The 26034-nt window shown below is 40.3% G+C and overlaps 1 protein-coding gene across 8 annotated transcripts in view; it reads right to left on the bottom strand.

The window, feature by feature from the left end:
* KDM4C (lysine demethylase 4C) overlaps positions 1-26034 on the bottom strand; it is a 431040-nt gene that overhangs the window by 36672 nt on the left and 368334 nt on the right. For all 8 annotated transcript variants that reach the window (XM_082470884.1, XM_082470885.1, XM_082470880.1 and 5 more), the window contains one exon: positions 22421-22591. In XM_082470884.1, coding sequence (XP_082327010.1) covers positions 22421-22591 — 171 coding nt within the window. The remainder of the gene's footprint in view (positions 1-22420; positions 22592-26034) is intronic.

Genomic DNA, 26034 nt, shown 5'->3' with positions numbered 1-26034 from the left:
TAGTAACCTCTCCTCTTATAAAGGTATGGAAGATGTATAATTCCCAAGTATTACTACTGGGAATCTTATGCTTAGGGACTCTCTTGACCAATGAATTGACCGAAAATTACTAGCCTCCACCACCAATAATAATACCACCACTATAAACATAAACACTACCTGAGTGTTTATTATGTACTGCTGGGCACTATGCTAACTGCTTCATACAATATATTTCAATAATTCCAACAATCCTAGCATTTATTATTATCTTCATTTTGTGGATAAAGTAACTGGTGTCAACTCCCTTGCCCTGGGTCGCATGTTTAGTTACGGAGCAGAGATGTATACTAGGTCTGTCTGCTACACAACCAGTTCTTCCCACCTCAGAGAGACAGCCAACACCGTTCCTAAAGGCTGCCCCTGGCTGGCCTGGCTGCATCCTCCTGCTGTCTTCCCTATAGACACTAATGCATAAGCACCCCAGAGCTGTAACTCCTCATACTCAGAAAAGGGGAAAACTTCCCATCTATAGGGGACAGGTCTTTCCCCCCTTTTTAGTTGTTGGCAGAGGCTAAAGCATGAGGGGAACAAAATAATTTATCACGTCAATAAAAATGTATGTTGCAAAAAGAAGAAATGCAGGGCTTGAGGTGAATTTCTCTATAGTGGTTTCTAAAAATAAATGTCAGTTCCAAAAGCTGAAAAAAGAAAGATGAAAGGAAGGATAAGGATCAGCGTTGTGGGAGAAAAGGTTGTCCTGTGCTCACACGTCACGCCGGGGGCTCTGAGATCGGACAGCAGCTCGGGCCGCGCCAGCCTCTGCCCGCTCCCCTCTGTTCCGCAGGGTGTGCACCGCTTCCCAGAGCACGCGGCTGGGCCCAACGACCTGGCCCAGGGCAGCGCTTCCAGGCCTGCAGTCACGCCACCCAGGGTCAAAGAAGAGCTGCTACCGTGCACAGGGGACTTCACCTCTTTATGTCCCAGCTTCCTCAGCAATAAAACCAAAATAACAATACAACCTTGCAGGGTTGTTGGGCAAACGAGAGCTAATATATACTGAAAAGGAGAGGAGAAGGGAAAAGCAAAGCACAGTGGCTGGCAGCTGGTGAGTCTGAAGTGAACTGTGACTGGATTTAATTCATTTCAACAGGGAACATCTGGAGGACGCCAGGCAGGGGACAAAAAGCCTTGGGAGAAGGTGGTTCTTGGCATTTAAAATCATGAAGAAAGGACACACTGAGAAGCCAAGAACCTACTGTTAAAGATGATCAGACAATGTTACCCTCTTTGAAAATCCAAAACAACCCCATGGGGTAGGAAGGCAGGTGTCATCTCCCATACAGATAAAGAAGCACAGTGACATGCCCCAGCTCACACAGCTAGTAAGTAGACAAGTGGGGCAGCCTTTCACTCAACATGTAACTTTTGATCATCTCCTGTGTTCTAGGAATAGTGGGATTAGTAGTGAGAAAAACAGGTGCGGTGTTTTACTTCATGCAACTCTTTAGTGGAAAATGAAGGCCTTAAACTAAAATAATAATAATAAAGATAAGTGCAAGACATGTATTAGCTTTAATGTCCTTTCATTAACTTGCTTCAGGACCACTTTTGATGACGATAGTCTTACAAGACCACGTGTGCCCCAGAACCTGATTCATTCGTAGATCAGACACTGAAAATAAATATGCTTTGTAATCATTTTTGAACTGAAATTTTCTAAGTTCTTGTAAAACAAATACTAAAATATTAGTAGTTTCATATGCAATTAAACAGTCAAAAACAAAACAAAACAAAAAGATAAGTGTAAGAACTATATCATAGAACTTACAGTATAAAGCAGAAGCATTTAACAGAGGGATTATTGGCACACTACATGGTTACTGTATCCCAGAGAGCCTCAAGATGCCCCAAGAGATGGGAGAACTAAAATGAAATTCTGACACAAGATTCTGAAAGAATCCTGATAAGGAAAATCAGGAAAAACGAGTCACAATATAAAGAGTTCTCAGAAGGGTTCAGATCTTTTTAAACAAATAACATTTTTTCCTGATGATAAAAATAAAACAGGCTTATATGGAAACTATAAGAAGGTGATAAGGTTGAAAATCATAATCACCTATGATTACACTCTCCAGAGATAATCAGTAACGTTTTGATGCATTTCCTTTGAGGATTTTTTCTTTGCATATTTATATTTTTATACATAATTGGGATCATACTGTATATACAATTCTGAGCCTGATTTCTCCACTTACAATTAAATATCCCTTGAAAACATGATTTTTCATTAAATATCCCTTGAAAACATGATTTTTAATAGCAGCATAAATAATTCATTTAACCTTCCATCTAGCTGAACTGTATAAGTGTTCAATGTCCAGATTAAGGAAACAACGAGTCGTCACGCTTGCACAGCCAGTTTGGGTTTCGGGCACTGTGTTCGTACATCTGAGACCAGCATTTTGTGTAGAATGCTGTCCCCAAAAATTTCATCTTGAGAGTGTCCTGGAGGAAGAACATTCTGAAAACCACTTTGTATTCACTGAATCATTCATTCCTTCCGAGAACAAATATGTATTAAGTGACTGAGGCAGGACGACCGCTTTGTTTGAATTTGAGATGACTGAGGAGGAACCTGATAGCATGTAAAAGCTGCCACAAAGAGAAAATGGGGGTATTTGGTTTTGATCTAAAGGTCAAGAACTGACTGGTTCTTGGGGTGTTTCAGAGGCAGCATTTAGACTCCACACAAAGCTGATGCTCCCTAATAGTTACAGCAACAAATTGGAAGTGCGCTCCCTGCCACTTGAGTATCAACAACGGACCTGAGAACCACTCTCCAGGGCTAGGGTAGTAGATACTTTCTGCAGAGAGTGGAATCTGAGGGGGTCACAGAGGAGGGTTCGGGGAAGGGAGTAGGGTGGTTTAAAGGCTGTGGTGGGAGCAGACTGCACACTTAGCCCTTAGCCTGTCTTAGTTATGCAGCAGCCCTGAACTGAGCCAGGGTTACTCAGAACTTCTAGACAAGAAACCCGCTGGCTAAGATTCTCTCATTGAACAGCCTGTCCAAGTCTCACTGGACGTTACAGGCAGAGCTAGGATTATGGTTTCTAAATTTCTCAAGCCCTTGTCCAGTGCCCTTCCTCCTACACCAAAATGTTGGGAACAGAGTATGCAAAAAAAAAAAAAAAGCAAGAAGAAAAATCAGGCCTAGATGGAAAATAATCTTTTCCCTTAATCTAATCTCAGTCACTCTCTGGCTACACTCCTTGAGCTCCTTATAATATCAGCTTCCTCTATGGCCAAAGAAAGGGAGCATCCTTCTGGATCAACACCCCAAGAAGAGGACCTATTCACGCAGCACCGCCTCGTCCTCTGGTGGGCACACAGAAGGTTCTAACTTAACAACTAGGAAACTCGCAAACAGGGGAAGCAAAAGCATAGAAGTGATGAAAGAAGCCGGTGTGAGGCCTCTGCCTACCTCTGTGGAAAAGTCTTTTTTACAAAGCTTTTGCAGTGAAATGTACAACTGCAAAAAGACATCGCGGTGTATAAAAATATGTCAAGGATTAATTACTCTTGGGCTATGGCCTAAGAAGAGCTTGGCCCTCTAGTCTCCAAATGATATTGCAATATACAAGTGGCATGCCATGTTGTCGAGTGAGGCTATGTGCCCAAACAAACGGCCTCACCCAAGCTGGCCCAGCATGTGCTCCCTCACATGACCACACAGGTAGGTGGTCATCAAGTCCTGGGCTTGGGAAAGGGGCATATGTGTGTGTAAATGAGTGGACCGCTGGGCTGGGGGCACATTCTAATGCTTATAGTCAGAGATGATTATGGATGACCCAATGTGTTTCTTCCCTGCCACAATCAGAAGACGCCTACGAGATCTTCTAGGCCAATGTCCCATTTTAAAGAAATGGGCTGGGGCTTCCGTGGTGGCGCAGTGGTTGGGAGTCTGCCTGCCAATGCAGGGGACACGGGTTCAAGCCCTGGTCTGGGAGGATCCCGCATGCCGTGGAGCGGCTGGGCCCGTGAGCCACAGCTGCTGAGCCAGTGCGTCTGGAGCCTGTGCTCCGCAACAAGAGAGGCCGCGATAGCGAGAGGCCTGCGCACCGCGATGAAGAGTGGCGCCCGCTTGCCGCAGCTGGAGGGGGCCCTCGCGCAGGGGCAGGGACCCAGCACAGCCAAAAATAAAAAAATAAAAATAAATTAAAAAAAAAAAAAAAGACCTAAAGAAGAAATACATGGCGAATATCTTTAAAAAAAAAAAAAAAAGAAGAAGAAAAGAAATGGGCTGAACAATGAAGTGACTGGCCCAGAGTCACAACTCACCAAGAGCTGGCTATTATTTAAGTTAATGTTGCCTTTCACAGCTCAGCAGTGCAAGATTTTGAGCAAATGAGTAACATCTGGGGAAGATTTTAAACAGAGGATTAAAAAAAATAGAACCAGGAAGGGGGTGAAGACAAACTTAAGGATTTGTGAGAATATGATTTGTCAAAAAATGTCAGCCAGTATTATGTTAAATTCAGAAGCAGAGGAGTCCTAAATTGAATATATGTAGAAATGAAGTAATCCAGAATTTCTTCCAAGTTGCAGATGTGTCTAAGCATAGCAATAAAATATGAACTCACTCTATAAATGCTTCCCGTGGAACCTACTGCTTCTCTCTCTCTTAATTTAACATGTCCTTCCTCTCAGATTTAATGCAAATGCATAAACTTAAAACAATCATGCTCATAACAGACTGTCTTATGAAGAACAGGACGTGTGTAATTACTACCAGCCTATTTCCACAGAGGCCAGTCTGTCACAAATGGTAGACAGATAAATAAGATGGTTGAGGAGAGGATAATGAATCAATCTATTTACTCAACACTATTAAACCTTAAAGAGAAGTCAGAAATTTCAGAAATTCCCCAAATGATTCTTGTGTTGTCAAAGGCTGTCAAATCGAAATAAGAATTTTGCTGTTTGTAGATTCCCGGAAAAGAATGAAAATGATATATAGATAACATGCTATTGTCAGATTCATCAAAACAAGAGCTTTTAATCCAAAGGCTTAAAAACACATTAGAGGAGGGCAGTGAATTTAGCTTTATTGATCACGCTCAAGCCCTGGAATGCCTGGTTCAGAATTACATTGAGGATTACGTTGTGCCCTTTTTTCTGATAGTTAATGAACCTTTGAAGTAGGAACCTCTCTGTCCTTTTCATGCTAGATATTAATCTTTATTTGAAGCCTGATTCTTGCTAATATCTGATTTGCTTAATGAAAACTAAGCAGTCAGCCAATTAATACTTGAATTATGATATGGTCTTTTTTTCCCATCTCCCTCCAAAAAACAAGGTTTTGTTAGCATTGTCAGTTACTTTCCTTGAAACAGACACCCACAGTTTTGAATGGATGTAGACTGGCACGTACTAGCAACTGTGAACCAAAAACATGCCAAAGGGAGAATCCCAGGGTACATGGGCAGCTGTAAAGGGGGTGTCAGTGGAGGTGATGCTGGAGCCAGAACAGCTGAGCCTGGCTTTTATAGGTTAAACAAAGAAGGAGAAAGAAGACCCCAGGGATGCTACTCTGAAGAAGGAGAAATGGAGGCAGAGAAGATAAGGGATAAAAGGAGATGGCTTTGCCAGCAAATGGTTTTAAACGTCCATCACTAACTACCAATCAGCAATAACATTAATAGAACATGGGATGCAATTCCTAGCTTCTAACAAGTCAGTATGATGCCAGGTGCCTTCAAATAAACAAAGATCTACATGCATATACACACACATAAGGACTATATATGCATTTTTTAAATCCTGGGAGGATATATAAGCAGCAGGTGGGGCTGCACCCAGATGTGGGGTGCTCCAGAGACTTGTACCTTTCATCTCACATCCTTCTATATTTCTTGAGGTTTAGCCAGCCATGGGAATGTTATATAAAACACTGCGCATACGTGATTGTTAAATATTAGCTGCTAATTCTTATTATTACTGCTGACCACAACATTTTGTCTACCAAAGTAAGTCACTGACCCTTTCCCTTTAAAAATGGTATGTGAAACTCAAAAATGAGGATGCTCAAGACTCTGGAAGTTCCGTCTCCTTCAGAAAATGAGAGCTCTTCCCAGAGCCTACAGCCAAAGGGGAGGGAGCACGGAAGGCAGAGGGGAAGTAAAAGTCCTAGAGAGGAGCCCACAGGCTATGTGTACAGAAACAGGGCTGGGGGTGGGATGGGAGCAAAGTCCGGTAAATGAGTGCTGAGGAGAACTATGGAGTAAGGTAAGTAAGAATGAGCTATACAGTGAGACCAAGTCTACAAATGTGTGATTATGCCCAATTTAAATGTTCGTGTGTCAAGATGGGAAGCCCCATCAAGGGTAAACAGGACTCATCGATTTGGGTGGCCAAATTAATGGAGAATTAATTTGGTCAAATACTATTTTATCAAATGGGTTAGAGTTAGGTAATAGTGTGTATGTTATGATATATCCATTTAAAGATGAAAATGAAGTGACTGTCCATGCCATTTCTGAAATATGGGATGTCTGTTCTCACACTGTGACATGGGGCCTTTCACTCAGCGTCCCTTCAGCTCTGTGAGAGACAAACAAAACAAAACAGTCCTATGCTTTGCAACCCCAGGGTCCTGGGATGGCCGTAAATACAGTAACTGCTCTAGATGGGAAGAGCAGGGAAGAAGGGAGGAAACCTCAACAATGGCCAAGTGTATACTCATAACCTTGGTCCTGAAACTTGGGCTTCCTTCCATTTGGCTGAGCAAGCTGGACCCTGCAAGTCATGCTGACACCTCTTTCTTCCTCAGCCCCAGTATAAGTCTACCATGACTCCTCTTGATTTCACCTCCTAAATGTATTTTAGATCCTTCCATTGCTCCCTAGTCCAAATTACAACACTCCTCCTCTGATCTACTGCAGTGCTCTCCTAACTGGTCCCCCAGCATACACTACAGCTTACTCTCCGATTCATCTTCTCCATGACAGCCAAAGAAAATGCTTCATAACAAATCTCTTCATGTTGACTTCTGCTTAGGACCATCAGTGGCTTCCCCCTGCTCTTGGAGTAAAGATACAACCCTCTAACATGGTCTTCAAGGCATAGCCTAGCCTGCCCCTTTCCTCCTTCTCCAGGCCTACCACCTACCTCTGCCAACAGACACACTTGCCTTCTTTCAGCACCCTGAGCAGGATGCTTCCTCCTGTCAACAGCAGCCTTCACACATTCTTTGCTGGGACACTGTCCTCTGCCCTTTGTCCAGTGACGCATCCTGTAGGTTTTAGCTCAAGTCGCACTGATCACACATCTATATAAGGTTTTTTGCTACCTGTTCTTATAGGATTACATTCCTATCACTCCAGGACTTATCTCAATTTGAAGTGCATTTTTATTAGTGTGATTGTCATATGTTACTCTTTCCCATTAGATTATAAATTCTATGAGAGCAAAAACCATTTCAATTTTATTTCTCACCATCATATTTCCAGGGCCCAGCACAATGCCTGGCATGTAGCAGGTGCTCACTGGAAGCAAAATTTTTAGTAAGGCTCCACTTATTGAAGAGTAACATATCCCTTGGCTGGAGAATCCATAAATCACCAATCAAGTACCCAGATGTGGCTTATCAAAGACCTGGAGCTGCAGGGGTTCCTTTTCTACAAGAGGAAGGGCCTCCTGGGGAAGCATCAGCCTTCCACACTGATACGAGCCCCTCACTCTTGGAGAAGAAGGAGGATTTGAGCATCACACACGCTGCTTCCCATCCTCATTAGACTTCTCCTGCAGGGAACCCACTCTTAGATACTAGTTAGATGTTTGCCCTTCCAACCTCCTGCAAACAAAGACAAAAACAAAATACAAGACAAAACAAACAAAACCCCATTAGAAACGTAACTAATGACACAGGGTAGAGTTTCAACATAAATATAGGAAAGGAGTTTTACTAGTATTGAAATAAATTTTAAAACTGTAAATAAAATATTAAATTCCATACCAGTTCTCTTATAGTTCCTATTTTAACAGGGCTTCAGATATTGGCTGCTTAGAATGCAATGACCAAAGTCTGACTTGTTTTGTGCTAGTCACTACTTTTATGGTAAAAATCAGATAAACTGTTTAGAAGATTCAATATTATCTGTTACTCCCTCAAAAAAGAGGATATCACATATAATAGAATCATTAGTTCAGATTAGTTTTAATTAAAGGCTAATAAAAAGGATAAATATCAGGCTTGTTTTAAAAACAATAACTTACAAGTATATTCTTATAACTATACTACTAGAAACATGCATAATGCATAATTTTACCCCCCCTCCCTCCCTTTTAGCTGAGTTGTTAGCCATTAATCTGCAAAAGGCATCTTTTTCAGGCACAGATCATATCACCATTAATTACAGAAATTTCCAAGTAGTAGAAAACCCTACTTGGATCTGAAAAACCATGCATAAAACATTATTCAACATATTGTACTATCAATATTATAACATTTAGAAAAAGCTAAAACATTCTTTATGTTTAATGGTACTGGATAAAATAAGCATAGAAGACTTGCAAACATAATATCTTCCATTTCACAGAAGCTAAGAAATCAGATAGGGCAGGGCAATTGATCTGCAGAAACACATACAACCAACAAAGACTACAGCAGGTCACAACTTCCAGGTTTTTCACTCACTTCTTAGCAGAGAACATTTTCTGACTGTGGGAAAGATTAGAAATGGAAGGAAAAATCGCACTCACTCCGTCCTCTCCACATTTCCTCTTCTCCCTTTACTCCCACAGCCTGACCTCAAAATATAATTCATTTAATGAAACGAAAGGCAAGATTTATTACTGGTTCTCTCTCACCCATGAAAATCAGCTAACCTCTTTCAAACAAGGTATGAAAGGGAAATAATAAAATGAAGGCAGTGCCGGTCTACCAATAAACAGACAGTATTGACTTCTTCTGGATATACTTATCAGATAATAATCTAAGTTCACTCCATTACCAAAATAATTTAAACCCCATGGTCAAACAGGAACATAAACTCTGTTGATTTATGAGCCCAATATCTTCTGGGATGTGTCACCAATTTATGTGCTATGTCCCAGTGTGTTCGCACCTGGGGTTGGATAGAGGTGAAGGATAATGTAAAAAGGCTTGTAAACAGGCAGCTCCCTGTTGACTGCTTGCCTCAGGAAGATCTCAGCGTTAGCTATATATTTCAGAAATTGCATGCAGAACGTTATGCTTACAAATGTGCTACAGGAACGGTCAGCTCTGGACAATTTAAGGCACTTATGAAACATGCATGATTATACCACACTCAGGGTCACAGTATCTAGGTTTGAGATCAAAATGTAGTCGGAGCAAAGAAAGATTTAAAAGTTTGAGACCTTGCCACCAAAGGCAGCTAGTGTGCCATTTTCATTTAAAGAAGAAGAGAAGGGTCAACAATGAACGCTGACATAATACTATGATGTGAAGCAACACTGACATCTGGCCATGTATTTATCAAAAGGAATAAAGAATTTTCATTATGCTTATATTTTCAATTCAATGCAAGTTGATTCAGCCCAACTCTGAAATTTAGAAATGATGTCACTTATATTCACAGTTTCAAGCTGAACATTCATGGTGGAACCTGCTAAGACCACAGGTGACTTTTCCCAACAGTCCTGCTCTCAGGCACACACAGGTACCAGCAGCTGCGTTAACACCATGGGTCCCTTAGCCCCCTCTTCATGACAGATTCCTCACTCTTGTGGCAGAGGGACAGTACATAACTATTCACTTCATCTGTACCAGTGCTTTCTAATTTTTTTCAGGGCTCGAGACCTTCTTCTTTAAAGAAATCTTAGGTAGAAGCCAAACACTGAAGGCTTGCGTTTTCCCAGGGACTACTGCTGGAGCAAAGCTCTGCTCTAAGGATAAATATTCTTTACCTGGAAAGGACACGAAACTTACAATACGAACTTGGACTCAAATTCTAAAACAATTCTTGACATTGACTATGGATTTTAAAATAACATACCGGGGGCTTCCCTGATGGCGCAGTGGTTGGAATTCTGCCTGCCAATGCAGGGGACACGGGTTCGAGCCCTGGTCTGGGAAGATCCCACATGCCGCGGAGCAACTAGGCCCGTGAGCCACAATTACTGAGCCTGCGCGTCTGGAGCCTGTGCTCCGCAACAAGAGAGGCCGCGATAGTGAGAGGCCCGCGCACCGCGATGAAGAGTGGCCCCCACTTGCCGCAACTAGAGAAAGCCCTCACACAGAAACGAAGACCCAACACAGCCATAAATAAATAAATAAAAATTAAAAAATAAAATAACATACCAATTGTCTAAGGTATGACTTAGAATAACAAATTTAATACTTGAATATGTGATGGCTATTAATTTATTTACTCTTTAATTCAACAACTATTTATTATCCACTTACTATAAACCCTGTACTGAGAACTAGGTACATAACAGTAACTCAAACAGATACGGCCCTTGTTTTCAAGAAGCTCAAAGTTCAATGGCTATCATATATCAACTGAGGTAAGTGTTATGACAAACAAGATCAAGTTAAAATGGAAAATCTGGAGTTTAATTTCTTCTATCAGTAAGCACTTCTTCATTAATTTCCCTTATATTACTAACCAAAAAAAATATTTTCTCTGTTTTTCTCTTCCTTCCTCCTTTCTTTCTTTGGAAAAACAAAACATGTCCTGGTTTGAAATATGATCTTGGACTAATCTAAAATCTATCAAGTATTTTTCAGGTCTAAGCACATTAACCATATTCCAGTTCTCTTTGCAGATGCAACCACGTTTTCTCTGGTATTTTCTACTCTTCTTTCCTTAAAGGTACAGAAATTATGTTGAAACTAAATTTCTGAAGGTTTATACAATACATATCTACAAAATATTCTTGATATTAGGTAGACGTGCAAACAAGCCATCCATGAGGCTTTCTAGAAGTTCAGAATATTAAAAGAAATAACTAATTTTCCCTTCTGTAGTGCAATTTTGAGAAAATTAGGTGACGGAGCAGAGAAGAATGACGTTTTTTTCAGCACCTACTATGTAAAAGTTTCTGCACTATGATGATTATAGACATTCTCTCAATCCTTACAATTAATTGATCAAGTTAGGTTGTATGGTTTTCATTTTATGGAACTTGGACCCTGGCCTCACACCACACACAAAAATTAACACAAAATGGATTATAGCTCTAAATGTAAGACCTAAAACTATAAAACTTCTAGAAGAGAACATAAGAGAAAAATCTCTGTGGCCTTCAGTTAGGCAAAGATTTCTTAAAATATGACACCAAAAGAATGATCCACAAAGAACAAATTGATACAATAAGCTTCATTGAAATTTAAAACTTTTGCTCTTCAAACACCTTTAAGAAAGTGAGGACAACATACAAACTGGGAGAAAATATTTGCAAATCACATATCTTACAAAAAATTCATGTATAGAATATTTTTAAAAAAACTTGCAACTCAATTTTTTAAAAAGTGAAATATCAGTATAGGCTTTTCAACAAAGGTGATGTATGAATAGCTAATAATCACTTGAGAAGATGCTCAAAATCATTAGTCATCAGGGAAATAAAAATTCAACTCACACTGAGATACTACTACACACCCACTAGAATGGTTATTATCCAAAAGACTGACAATACCAGGTGTTGGTAAGGGTGTGGAGAAATTATACCCTCACGCATTGCTGGTACAGCCACTCTGGAAAACAGTTTGGCATATTCTTATAAAGTCAATCATGTATCTACCATATAACTTAGTAATCTCACTCCTAGATATTTATCCCAGAGAAATGAAAACACATGTCCACACAAAGACTTGAAAGAAGACTTGAAAGCAAACGTTCATAGAAGCATTATTTATAATAGCCCCCAAACTAGAAATAATCTAATCAACTGGATTTACAGCCATCAACTGGCAAATGGGTAAACAAAATATTGTATACAATGAAATATTATTCGGACTTGGAGAAAAAATGCTAAATATTTGGCAAAGGGCTTGTATCTAAAATACACAAAGAACTCTTACAAGTCAGTAACCTAGTTCATCTCTCTCCTCCCTGAAGTGACTTCCTTCAACCCTCTGGTCCATCACCATTGCTTCCGTCTCTGAACTTACTTTCAACAACCTTCATTGGGTATTTTTCTTGTAAAATCTTTCAGATCAGCTCCTGGTTGGGGTGACGGGATGTAAGGGGCATCAGTGATGAAAATAGAACACAAATGGGCTGAGATGGGGCATGAATTCCCAAAGCTGAGGTGGCCTCATAACAAGAGGTATCTCTTCATCAGCTTGGTCTCTATCACTATAATGTCTCTGTGGCCACTTGACTTGAAAATCCAGGAGCTTCCCAAGAGGTAAAATTGTCATTATATGCAGATGGCATGATACTATATATAGAAAACCCTAAAGACTCCACACAAAAACTACTAGAACTGATGAATGAATTCAGCAAGATAGCAGGATACGAGATTAACATACAGAAATTGGTTGCATGCCTTTACGCTAACAGGGAAATATCAGAAAGGGAATGTTTAAAAAAAAAAAAAATCCCTTTTAAAAATGCATCAAAAAAAAAAAAACAACTTAAGAATAAACCTGAGCAAGGAGGTGAAAGACTTATATGCTGAGAACTATAAACTATTAATAAAGGAAATTGAAGATGATTCAAAAAAGTAGAACGATAGCTCCTGCTTTTGGATTGGAAAAATTAATATTGTTAAAATGGCCATACTACCCAACGCAACCTACAGATTTAATGCGATCCCTATCAACTTACCCCTGGTGTTTTTCACAGAACTAGAACAAATAACTTTAAAATTTATATGGAACTATAAAAGACCCAGAATTCCCAAAGCAATCCTGAGGAAAAAGAACAAAGCAGGAGGCATAACCCTCTCAGACTTCAGACAATACTACAAAGATAAAGTAATCAAAATGTGTGGTATTGGCACAAAGACAGACATGTGGGTCAATGGAACAGAATAGAGAGCCCAGAAATAAACCCACACATCTACAGTCAATTAATCTTCAACAAAGGAGGCAAAATTATACAATGGAGAAAAAATTATACAATGGAGAAAAAAACAGTCTCTTCAGCAAGCAGTGTTGGAAAAGTTGGACAGCCACATGTAAATCAATGAAGTTAGAACACACCTTCACACCATACAAAAAAATAAACTCAAAATGGCTTAAAGACTTAAATATAAGACATGACACCATAAAACTCCTAGAACATAGGCAAAATATTCTGACATAAATCATACCAATGATCAATGGTCAATCTCCCAAGGCAATAGAAATAAAAGCAAAAATAAACAAATGGGACCTAATCAAACTTATAAGCTTTTGCACAGCAAAGGAAACCATAATAAAAATGAAAAGACAACCTAGACTGGGAGAAAATATTTGTAAACGATATGACCAACAAGAGCTTAATTTCCAAAATATACAAATAACTCATACAACTCAGTAACAAAAAAACAAATGACCCAATCAAGAAATGGGCAGAAGACCTAAATAGACATTTCTCCAAAGAGGACATACAGCTTGTCAATAGGCACATGAAAAGATGCTCATCATCACTAATTATTAGATAAATGCAAATCAAAACTACAATGAGGTACCACCTCACAGCAGTCAGAATGGCCATCATTTAAAAATCTACAAGTAACAAATGCTGGAGAGGGTGTAGAGAAAAGGGAACCCTCATACAGTGTTGGTAGGAATGTAAATTGGTGCAGCCACTATGGAAAACAGTATGGAGGCTCTGTTAAAAACTAAAAATGGAGCTGCCATATGATCCAGCAGTCCCACCCCTGGGCATATATCCGGACAAAACTATAATTCAAAAAGATACATGCACCCCTATGTTCATAGTAGCACTATTCACAATAGCCAAGACATGGAAACAACCTAAATGTCCATCAACAGATGAATGGATAAAGAAGATGTGGTACATATATATAATGGAATACTATTCAGCCACAAAAAAGAATGAAATAATGCCATTTGCAGCAACATGATGGACCTAGAGATTATCATACTAAGTGAAATAAGTCAGAAAAAGAAAGATAAATACCAAATGATATCACTTGTATGTGGAATCTAAAATATGACACAAATTAACTTATTTATGCAACAGAAACAGACTCAAAGACACAGAGAAGAGACTTGTGGTTGCCAAGAGGGAGGCAGGTGCAGGAGGGATGGAGTGGGAGTTTGGGATTAGCAGATGCAAACTATTATACATAGACTGGATAAACAACAAAGTCCTACTGTATAGCACAGGCAACTATATTCAATATTCTATGATAAACCATAATGGAAGGAATATAAAAAAGAATGTGTATAGATAGACAACTGAATCACTTTCCTGTACAGCAGAAATTAACACAACATTGTAAATCACCTACTTCAATAAATTTTTTTAAAAACTTGGAAAAGAAAAGAAAATCCATGAGCTTCCCAGAATCCCATAGCATAGACTGTTTCTGATAACAACATTTTTCTTAGTCTTTCAAACCCACTTGGGTATTTTATTTTGCCTCCAGAACAACCAGGATCACTCCTTCACCTATGCTTACACATCTTGAATCCTCCATGGTGCCTAAAACAGCACTGAATACATAGGTCAAAAAGAATGATATGATTGGATATTCCCAAACACGGGTAGATTTGGATCATGGTGACTGCCACCCTTGGGTTAAGCCCTGCGTTGAGAAGAGACGATAAAGTCCTGGAAATTAATAACACTGCCCCCAAGTTCAATGTAGTTATTTTTATCTTGTTAGAGTGAAGATGAGATGCTATATACCTTTGAGTTCCCTTGGAAAGAAAAGGATGGGAAAGAAACACCAAAAACAGTCTCCTGGGAATAAGTTCCTCAAACCAATCACCTTGAGATAATTGCCAAAAGAGAAATAAGAGAAATACTGTCAAGTGAAGGAGGTATGTATTTGAAGAAAAATGTAATTGACATTGTGTCTTCAGGGCAACTAGTTAATATCCTGCATGGGACACCAGGGCAATGACATACTTTTCTTCAGAGGATCACAATGCTGAATGGAAATTGTCAATATGATAGCTACAGAATCATGGGCAGAGATGCATACAATTTATAAAACAGAAAGGGAGTCCAACTCAAATAAGGGCTTCAACATTCCATTAGTATGCCCCAGGTTTCAAGGCAAAAAGCCACACCAGAATTACACAAAAGAGAATAAAATTCCAGGATCTGGTAAGTACCCACCCCCACCAACTTGAGACAGTTCATGAAACTTATGAAACTAGTTACAGCCTCAGTGAAGAGCACATAATTTAGAGAGTTGAAGAATCAGATGAAAGCTGACCTTAGTTAGGAGCCCCTGCCCAGCAACTGCAGGTTTAGTCTTCAAAGATATAACCAGACTCTATGCCTCTGAACGGCCTTGAGGTTCTTTGATTATTTTTTCTTAGTAAACACCTAGCCAATATAGTAATACTACTCCCCCTTGGTGGGTAGATTCTATTTACTTATCTACCATTAAAATGTGTTTAAATACAGATTGTATTTAACAGGTTATCCAATGTAAACTGTGTTTATATAAAGGTGCAGTAATATGCTTTATAAATATTGTACTGCTGTGTGTGTTGTTTGCTTTTTGAAGATGTTTAAAACAGAAGAATTTGAACTACTAAATTAATGTCTAATTTATTAGCATTATGGACACTGAGTGCTTAAAAAAATTGTGACATTTGTGAGAATTACATATATTAAACCTATAAGCATAGTTAAGATGTCCAAGGAAATTTGATTACTTAAATGTAAAATGGTTAGAATTTGATCTATCAATTTATACATTATATAAACATTAATCAAGGAACAAATGAGTTTGTTCTAAATTTTTATGTAAAAAATTATTAGATTTATAAATAAGAAAATTTGTTAGCTGAATTTGAAGGCTTAAAAAAGTAGATTTTAAACTGAATATTGATTAAAATCAAAGTAATAACAGATTTTTTTTTTTTTACATATATAAAAGGCTTCCCAAGGATGTAAAAATCAACAGGAATTTAGCAAAGCCCTTCACCTCACAGACTCTCAGCTCTACAGCCAAGAAAGAGAAGCAAGGGTGCCCCTCTTGAGCAGTTAAATGCCATGTGGGCCATACCTACAGAATCCTAAACCAGTAAAAGTTCCTGGAGCCTTCTCTGGCAAATTCCATTGATTCTAGAAGAATCAAGACTGGGGGTGGGTTGGGGGGAGCATCAGTCTGGAGCACACATAACACAGATGGTCTGGGATGGGGCGTGACTTCCACCTGACTTAAAAATCCAGGGTACCTCACAATCTAGAAGCCAACAGGAATCCAAAAACACTTCCCAGGATCCTATAACATAAGATAGAGTTTCTTGGAAAACTTTTTTCTTAGTTTCTCAAACACCCTCAGATACTTTCTTTTGTATCCTGAACATCCAGAGTCACCCCTACGCCTACACTTGCCATGTGGGGCCTTGTGGAGGCGCTGAACCCTGAGCAGTTTAGGTACAAGGTCTTCTACCACAGCGACGCTGAAGTCACAGAGAGGAGACTTCCTGGAAAGGTGCCCCAAAGCACAGAGGCAACAAGCAATGGAATGCAGGGGGCCAACCTACATTTTGCACCTGACTCTGTCACCCCTAATTTGGGGAACTCGCACAAATCATAGGGTTTTTGTGACTTGGCAAGTATCACATCTATGAAATGAGCACGAACTTATTCTGGAACCGGGTTTGTCATGAAAAGCCAATGAAATAACACTTTAAACATGCAGAAAAATACATGCACAAATGCAGAGAACTGGGTTATTATTAAGTCTAAACATGCCAGGACTGCTTTACAGCAAGTGGAAACAATAATCTGACTCAATGAAATCTCACCTGTACAGATACCCATTTAACCTAACAAGTAGGAATAAAGTTCTAAGGACACATCTTCTAACCAAATTTCATCAAGACCAGAAAAGGGCAGCGTAAACTAGATGGGGGAGGAAAAAGGGAAAAAAAAGTTCTACAGACTGAAGTTAATTACCTAAAAATTTTGATTTTGTGCCTACCATGTAGGCATTTAGTTACATGGTAAATTAGCTCATTTAGTCCTTTCAATAACCTCAGAAGGTATAAATTATTATTCCCTTTTTAGTGGGGGAAAAAACAGGCTTCAAACAGGTTTGAGCAACCTGCCTATAACTGAGGAAAAACTTAGCTTTAAGAATTTCAGTTTGCACTGTAAAGCCCACAAAAACTAAAGGCCATGACAGTCCATCCCTAGAATCCTGAAGTGTACAGTTCTCGTGCTTTTTTCACATTTCAAAGGACGCTGAAAAATGTAGCAAGTCTTCATGGAAATTTCAGTGATGGACTCTTGCTGTCGAATTTCTAAATGGTCCTGTTTCTCTTCTCAGGCCCAGTGGTGAATGTTAAGTGCTTGTCCTAAAACTATCCGGATCACACTGCACCATCTTCCTCCCTCGAAATGAGCTCCAAGTGCAGAGGAAGGGAAGCAGCCATCATTCTAGGGTCATCATAGGCATGCCAGAGGATCCCAGGTTTTAGCAAAGGGTAATAGGGGGCCCTGGAATCACCATGCCTGTTGAATTCTCTCCTGTGGGCAACTTTCACTCCCATCAAAATAGTAGGAGACTACAAAAAAATTCATCAGGAAGTGTGTCGCAATTTCATAGACTGACAGATGGAGGCGTGTAGCAATACATCTTTTGTTACTTCCCTTGACAGCTACAGATTGCATGCTGTGTTTAACTGGGCCGATACACATATCCTGCAGGTGTACTGTTGAGAGAAAAGATTTGGGACATTTTTCTGGCTATCACAGAAATAAAGTACCTAGGTCTGGAAAGAAATTTTCTGGTAGTCCAAAGAATGTTTCTCTCTACAACTCCAAACACTCCCTCTAGTCACATAACCCTAACAAAGGCATTTTAATGCCCAGCAAATTTATTTTCAAACATGGATAGGCCAGCCTGCATTAAAGGTTTCTCTTCTGTTGGGAGCATAAAGTGATCATAATCAGTGATTCTATAAATAAGGGAATGTATTTCTTTACTAAAGCATCAGGCTTCATAAAAGACTATGTTATATGTAAATAAACACTTTGGGATAATTAAACTTGATGTTCTAGATTTTTGCATAGTTAAAAAACTGAAATTGTACCCTTACGGCAGTTCTAGTTAGCAAGTACCCGCAGCTTAGAGAAGCTAGTTCTCCACTAGCCAGTCACACTGACGTCATGTTGCATTTGATGAAAGGGCCTTCCCAGAAGCACTCACGCCCGATTAAGCACATTGTATGGATTAGAGAGTTTTCAGACAAACAGAAGAAAAAATCATTTTCTACCCCCAGCTTCAGATGGCACAGGTATATTATCTAATGAAAACAATATTTCTCTGAGGAATATGGAATACATTTAACGTTTCCACACAAATAATTATTCTGCCACAATCTGCAAGATGCTGAGACAGAGGCAGACCTGGTCACATTTTTCTTATGTCCTGATGAAACTCCCCATTAGGGAACCAAGTAGCTTTCCCATCTCCCAGAAGACAGTTCTGATGTTGATGGATATCAAAAGTGGAAGTGGGACAATCATAAGAATTAACCCATATGGGCTGAAAAACGGTGATATAAACGTAGTTACATTATATCACATATGAGAATGAGTACGATTTTTTTTTTTCTGGGGGGGAGCAAAGATAGGTTTATTGCAGGGCCACGCAAGGAGAATGGGTGGCTCATGCTTCCCAAAACCCCTATCTCTCCAAAGGGTTTCAGCAAAGCATTTTTTAAAATATATATATATGATTTATATGTGAATATATTTATAACATACATAATTATACACATACATTATGTTTTGAAATATAACATCAGATTCCCCATATCCAAGTGAAGTGTAGTTGACATACTATGAGGGCATTTAATCATGTAGCTTTCATTAATTTCGGTGGGAAACACAGACCCCAATCCATCCCTGACAGTCCTTTAAATTTTAAAAGCTTGCTTTATAAAATCCATGCCTTCGCCTTTTGGGAACCTGGATGATGAGCAGGACGGAGCACATAGCTAATGGAGTGGATCTACAGAGTGCTGCAAACCGACCAAAACAGCGTGGCTGCTTTACAGAAAGGGAAATTACATTCTGCCTATGAGTCAGCGCTTCTGGCACCACAAGGTAAGCAGTCTCCTAAAATGCCCCAGGACAATACATATGTTATGGTTAATTTTATGCGTCAACTTGACAGGGCCACAGGTGCCCAGATATTAGGTATTTGGTCAAACATTATTCGAGGTGAGTCTGTGAGGGTGTTATTGGATGACTTTAGTATGTGAATTGATAAGACAAAGCAGACGATCCTCCTAGGGCCCATGCAACCAAGGGAAGGCCTGAAGAGAATAAAAAGGCTGACTCTTTCCCAAATAAAGGGGAATTCTTCTTGCCTGACTGGCTTTGAGTTGGGACTCAGTTTTTTCCTGACTCTGGACTTGAAGCTCTTCCTGGGTCTTGAGACTGCTGGCCCTTGAACTAGAATTACACCATCTGCTCTCCTATCTTCAGTCTGCTGACTACGATCTTGGGACTTCTCAGCTTCCAAAATCACATGAGCCAACTACTTATAATAAATCATACATATTATACATATTTACTTGTAATATATTAAACACACACACACACACACACACACACACACTACTCTTACTGGTTCTATTTCTCTGGAGAACCCTAATACAATATTATAAGGAAAAATAAAAGCTTCCCTATGGAGCCAACAAAGAAGGAAAGCTGGGGATGTCTCATTCAGCACCAAGAGAACAAAGAGGAAGAGGCCACAGCAGCCAACAAACGGTGACATTATTAGAAAGTATGTGAAATTTGAAAATACAGCATGACAAATATTCCTACTTGGTTGGTGTAAGAGGCCTGGAACGAGTAACCAAAAATGTACCAGACAGGAAAGGGCAGTGGGGAATATCGAGGGAGGAAAGGCTGGATGAAAGAGAGAAGACCTACTTAAAGACAATTATAATTCTTTTCCCTGAAAAATATTATCATTCACGCAAATTCATACAGACGCCCCTCTCCAATCTACATTAACTCACGCCACCATGAGCACCGCCTCCCTCCAAGGCTAGAGCTGTGGCCACACACATGTACACGCACACACACGTACACACAAACGCCCCACTGCTAAACCGCAAATCCTTATCACATACGCTAAGTAATAGCTAATCAAGCTGTAAAGAATTTTTGCTTTTCCATTCTTGTTGATTTAAATGCCAAGGTGCTTCTGAACAATCTTATAAATTTTAGAGCCTTGTTCTCACAACACCCACAAATACTTTAAACCAAACTTGTTTGGGTTCACAGAGAGTGGGAACCGAAGTTATCAAAGGGAAGGCTTGTGGATTCAAAAAACTCCTAGGATCACAGCCACTTTTTTCCAACGTACAAGTTGAAGACAATCCAAGAAAGCTTAAGACCAACTGGGTGTGTGGAGGCTCGTGAAGTGAAAGGGAATTTAGGATTCATTAAATACTCTCATGGATAAAGACCTAACTATTTGCTCAGGTTTTGGGATCAGTGCTCAGAAGTCTGTTGTCCCATCCCCAATATGCTCCCCAGCAAAGTTTTCTCTCTTTGGCTGGCTCAGTATTGACAGCCTGCACAAAAGAAGGCTGATTGATTCTGAAATAAGTGTGTAGGCTGGGCAGGGCTGACGAGAGCCTGTGCGTTTCTTTGCCTTTCTTGCCCTCACATACCTCTTCGTCTCCCACTCGAAGTGTCCTTTCTTCCCAGGGGTTAAGAACAGAGGCTCTGGAGCCCAACTCGGGGACTGAATACACTTTCTGACACTTAACTAGCTGTGGGTCACCTTGAGAAAGTTATTTACTGCTTTGTGCCTCAGTTTCTTCAGTAGCCAGATGTAGAAAATCTGGCTTGTAAGCGTGTAAGGTTGTGAGGATGAAATGCTTCATGCGTGTCAAGCTCCTGAAGCAGTCCTGGCAGCATGTGGTACATGTCCGGCAGTGTCAGCCCTTATTGACCTTGTGGACTCTCGGACTTAAGTCTCCTGACCCCAACAGGTGGGAAGTTGCTTCTGGCTCATTTATAGCATTTATCGCACTGTCTAGAAAGCACCTATTTACCAGCCTGCCTCCCCCAAGACTGAGCAGGAATCACACCTTCTTTCTCATTATCTCTGCCAGCACCCAGTGTGACGCTTGGCACACAGCAGATACTGCGTGCTTGAAAAGGTGGCCTAGTCTAACAAGGGGAGCGTGGTACCTAAGGGCTGCTGCTTACGAAGAGCAATGGCAGTACCGTAAAGCAAAGCTCCAGGTAGAATTCGGCAAAGAAACACAATTCACCCTTTTGGTGTACGATCAAGTCCTGGGATTTTTAATTTGTTTAAACTCATCTGCTTTAAAATCTTTCAAATAAGGTAACTTTTGTTTACATACTTGTCCTTCTTAAAGGCATAGAGAAGTAAGCCTAACAAAGCTAACTGAATCAATGTTTCTTCGGCCCCAGGAGACCAAAATTCTAGAAATATTTATGAGCAACCTCATAAGGTTACATTTAATTATCAGTTGCACATAATGCATAATTATTACTTTTAAAGAATAACATCTTTCCAAATACAAACAAGGGCATATCATCAACAGACCCAGGACAAGGCAGAAGTTACATTAGTGAGGCCTGGCTCCCCAGATGGACATTTCCCTTAAATGAAGAAGGGATAACAAGATGACCAGAAGACTAACCCTGGTCTCAGTTATCTGACTGGATCTCAGTTTCAAAAAACCTTCTGCTGAAAGTGCTTTTCTTGTGAAACATCCTGCTCAAAAGCAAGTCCCCGAGACACACAGACAGACAGACTGGCACGCATGTTTCCCACTCCAGACCACAGTTAAGAAACTCAGTAAAAGTCAGAGCCTTTTTCTTGCGTGATTTTTGTTACTCCCATATGAAACATCCACAGATGTTTCTGTCTGATCACAGATGTCACTGTCAGGTCAGATTAATAAAAGCCATATTCTCCAGCTAAGCAGAAAGAAAAAGAATAAAGGAACTCAAATAAGCAAACACTTTGTAACAGAAAAGAACAGGTGAATTCACATTTTATGTTTCTGACCACACACATTTTTCACTTAGTTAAAAGAATTTGGGAAGATGAGTCTAAGTTCATCTACTATTTAGAATAATGACGGCTAAGGAACCTCCTAGAAAACAGAACACCTGAATCAAATATTAAATGAAATTAGTTACTTCAAGAGCCGAAGTAAAGATTCCCGAGAGGTTCAGCTGGTTTAGTTACACAAAAAGTAAACTGGGGAGCAGGCACCCAGGACCTTACTCACCACGATATCCTCAGGGAATGTGTCTCTGCTGAAGGAGCCGTCATCAAACACGACCTCATAGAAGGTCTGCGCCGTCACAGCGATCACCCTGCAGCTGTAGTAGCGGGTGTTGCGATGCTTCGTGATGACCGTCTGCCCCACGGCGATGCCCTTCTCGCCAGCCTTGGACTTCTAAGGAAGGGGCAGAGAAAGAGGAGAGAAAAGAAACAGGAGAAAAAACAGAAAATAAAAGAAATATTTATTTAGAAAACATCATTGGTGTGGTCATGATATACACTTTTTTTTTTTCTTTGTAAAGATTTATTGATTGATTGATTGATTGAGTGATTGCTATGTTGGGTCTTCGTTTCTGCGCTAGGGCTTTCTCTAGTTGTGGCAAGCGGGGGCCACTCTTCATCGCGGTGCGCGGGCCTCTCACTGTCGCGGCCTCTCCCGTTGCGGAGCACAGGCTCCAGACGCGCAGGCTCAGTGGCTGTGGCTTACGGGCCTAGTTGCTCCGCGGCATGTGGGATCCTCCCAGACCAGGGCCCGAACCCGTGTCCCCTGCATTGGCAGGCGGACTCTCAACCACTGCGCCACCAGGGAAGCCCCCATGATATACACTTTTAATTGTTAAAACTTTTATTGCGGAATAATTTCAAACAGAAGTTGCAAGAATATGAATAATACAAAAACATACATATACTCATGACCCTTTACTCAGGTTCATCTATTGTTATTTATTGCTATTGTTAACATTTTACCATTTCCCTCTTTTTTTTTTTTTTTTGCCTATTCTCTATTTTACATATGTGTATATTTAAGTATATATAAAATTGTGTGTGTGTGCACGCCACAGACCATTTGAGAATAAGCTACATATAATCATGGGCTTTAACACCTAAATACATCAGTGTGTATTTTCTAAAAACAAGGATTTTCCTTTACATAACCACAGTACCGTTACTAACTTTAGTAAATTTAACATGGATGCCATACTTTAATCAACCATGCATATTCCAATTTTGTCAAGTGAGCCAATAACGATCTTTATGTCCCCCATCCTTTATGTACAGGATGCAGCCTCGAGTCACATACTGCATTTAGTTGCCAAGTCTCTTTGACCTCCTTTAATCTGGAACATTTCCACAGCCTTTCTTTGTCTTTTATGATCGTGATACTTTTGAAGGATACAGCTCTCCCTCCCCCTGCCCTCATTCCCTTCCATATGTCTGATGTTTCCTCATGATTAGATTCAGGTTATACATTCCTGGCCAGAATACCACAGAGACAATGTTGTATTCTTCTCAGGATATCACATCTGGAGGCACATGTTTGTCCACCTTTCAATGGTGCTTTTAATTTTGATCCTGGTCAAAGAGTAGTCCAATTTCTTCATTTTGTAATGACTATTTTTCCCTTCCAACTAATAAGCAATCTGTGGGAGGGACTTTAACACTATGTAAATATCCTGTTCCTCCACATTTCTGCTTAGATTTAGCAACCATTGATGAGTCTTGCTTGATCCAATTTTACTATGATGGTGATGATATGCTGATTTTTCCTGCTCCAGCACTCCCTCCACATTTACTAGTTGGCACCTGGCAGTTATTAAGCAAAAATCTCCTACCTTCCCCCCATCTATCCGTCCGTCCATCCATCCATCCATCCATCCATCCATCATCAGTATGGAATTATTAATTCCTCCTTCCCAACTGTTTAGAATTCATACTATAATTAGTAATTTTGGTGCTCAGATTATCTCAGATTTGGCCAAGAGAAGCCTCTTCAATCTGTTTTCCTGTGCCCCTTAAGATGTCTTTTTACTTTTTATCAGTTCCTTACTTTCTGGCCTAACAAGATGTCTCAAGATCATCTTGCCTCAGCCCTGGAATTAACATTTCCCTGAGAAGTGTGGTTCATTTTAGAGGGCAGTGATATTAGAGAATAAGATCCAGGTGCTTAGGTGTGCTTATTACTACAATAGCACCTTTGTTTCTTGACCCTTTCAGAAGACAGAGCAAAGAAGTATATGCATGTAGATGTATGTGTGTGTGTGTGTATATGTATACATACACACACACACACTATCACACTACAGGTATACATGCACATATGTATAACCATGGAAAACCATGGACCAGGTCTCAGAGTACTTGTGTCATGCTATGGAAGCAGAAGGCTTCAGGATAAATGCTTCAGGAAATGCTTGGCAGAGTGCTGGGCTCAGAGTAAGTACTCCAGAAACGTTAGCTTGCTGTATTTGGGGCTTTCTGTTTGTTTGCTTGCTTGCTTGCTTTGTTTTATTTTTCAGAATAAGGCTGTTGCTCCCCTGTCAGGAACTCATACAAACCCCTTTCCTGCCAGGCGGAGAGGGCAGTCGACATCTTACATGGAAGTCTGCTCTCAAACATTCAGTCCCTTTTACTCCCCAGCTCCAAGTCTCATTCATCACCCTTATTCTTTTGATGCCACAAGCTCTGACCCACTAGGGGGGCCCTGAATCAAGCACTTGGGAAGGTTCAAGACCTTTGCTAAATGGGCCCTAGAAGGCACAGTCTCAAGATTCCCAAGATACCAACATTAGTCTGACATGTCACCCCTAACCTACAGAAAGCCAAGATTCATTAAACCCCAGTGTTTTCTGGCAGCAGTATTTATAACATCACTGGGAAATAAAGTGTCATCAATTCAGAATCTTGGTTTAATTAGAGGTTTTACTTATTTTTTCCCTGAATTTCAAAAAAGGCTAAAACACCTTGTAGGAAACATATAAAGTGCTATGCTTCATCTGTTCCTTCTGGAAACCAAAGAAGAAATGCCCAGAGAGTTAATGATTCACTAATTCCTTCAACAGTCATGTGTTGCCAGCCAGTGGACACCAAGCACCTCCCCTGGTGCTGGGGACTCAAACAAAAACCACTAAGACTTGATTCCTGTTCCCTGGAACAGGCCCACAAAGGTACGTGCCATGAAGTTGTCTTACAGGTGGCATGATTCAAGACTGGTGATATTCTAGCATGCCATCTACAGCATGTCTTCATACTCACAGGAGAATTAGGGGAGGAGAGCAATCAAGCACCAAGTAATGGGCATGAGCAGAAGCCCAGAAGCAGGAAACAGCCCATTCTGTTCTGGGAACTGCAAGAGATCTGCTGTTGTGTGGGAGGGGAAGAGTGGAGGAAGGAGAAGACTTTAGAAATGGCCTGGGGCCCAGAGGTCAGGCTATGGGGGAAGAGGGGAGTAGAGCAGTTCTTATGCCATCCTAAGGAGTCTATATATTACCCTGTGAGCCTAAGGAAGCCACTGAGAGGACTAAGCATAGAAGAAAAATGATCCAGGTCTGTGTGGCTTTTAGGGGAGAAGGGGCATCTCCAGGTGGGAGATGAGGGCCTACAGACAAAGATGCGCATGACTTGGGCAGAGGGCCAACTCTCTCCCAAATGTGTTCGTAAGAGTCCCCTCCTTGTAGAGTGAGCTCTGCCATCTAGTTTCTCACATGCCTAACAAAACAAAAGGATCTTTTCCTTCTTGAAATCATTCCCTACTGATTGCTAGGTTGGTTGGGAAATTTTTCTGTGCCTTTAGGTGTAGTTAGCTGTGTAAACATTTTGACAAAGGACAAGAGCAAGAAG

The sequence above is a fragment of the Balaenoptera physalus genome, assembly GCF_965194825.1.
Source record: "Balaenoptera physalus genome assembly, chromosome: 7".
Lineage (NCBI taxonomy): Eukaryota > Metazoa > Chordata > Mammalia > Artiodactyla > Balaenopteridae > Balaenoptera > Balaenoptera physalus.
Note: the sequence above shows the minus strand (reverse complement) of the source record. Positions and strands in the feature narration are given on the sequence as shown.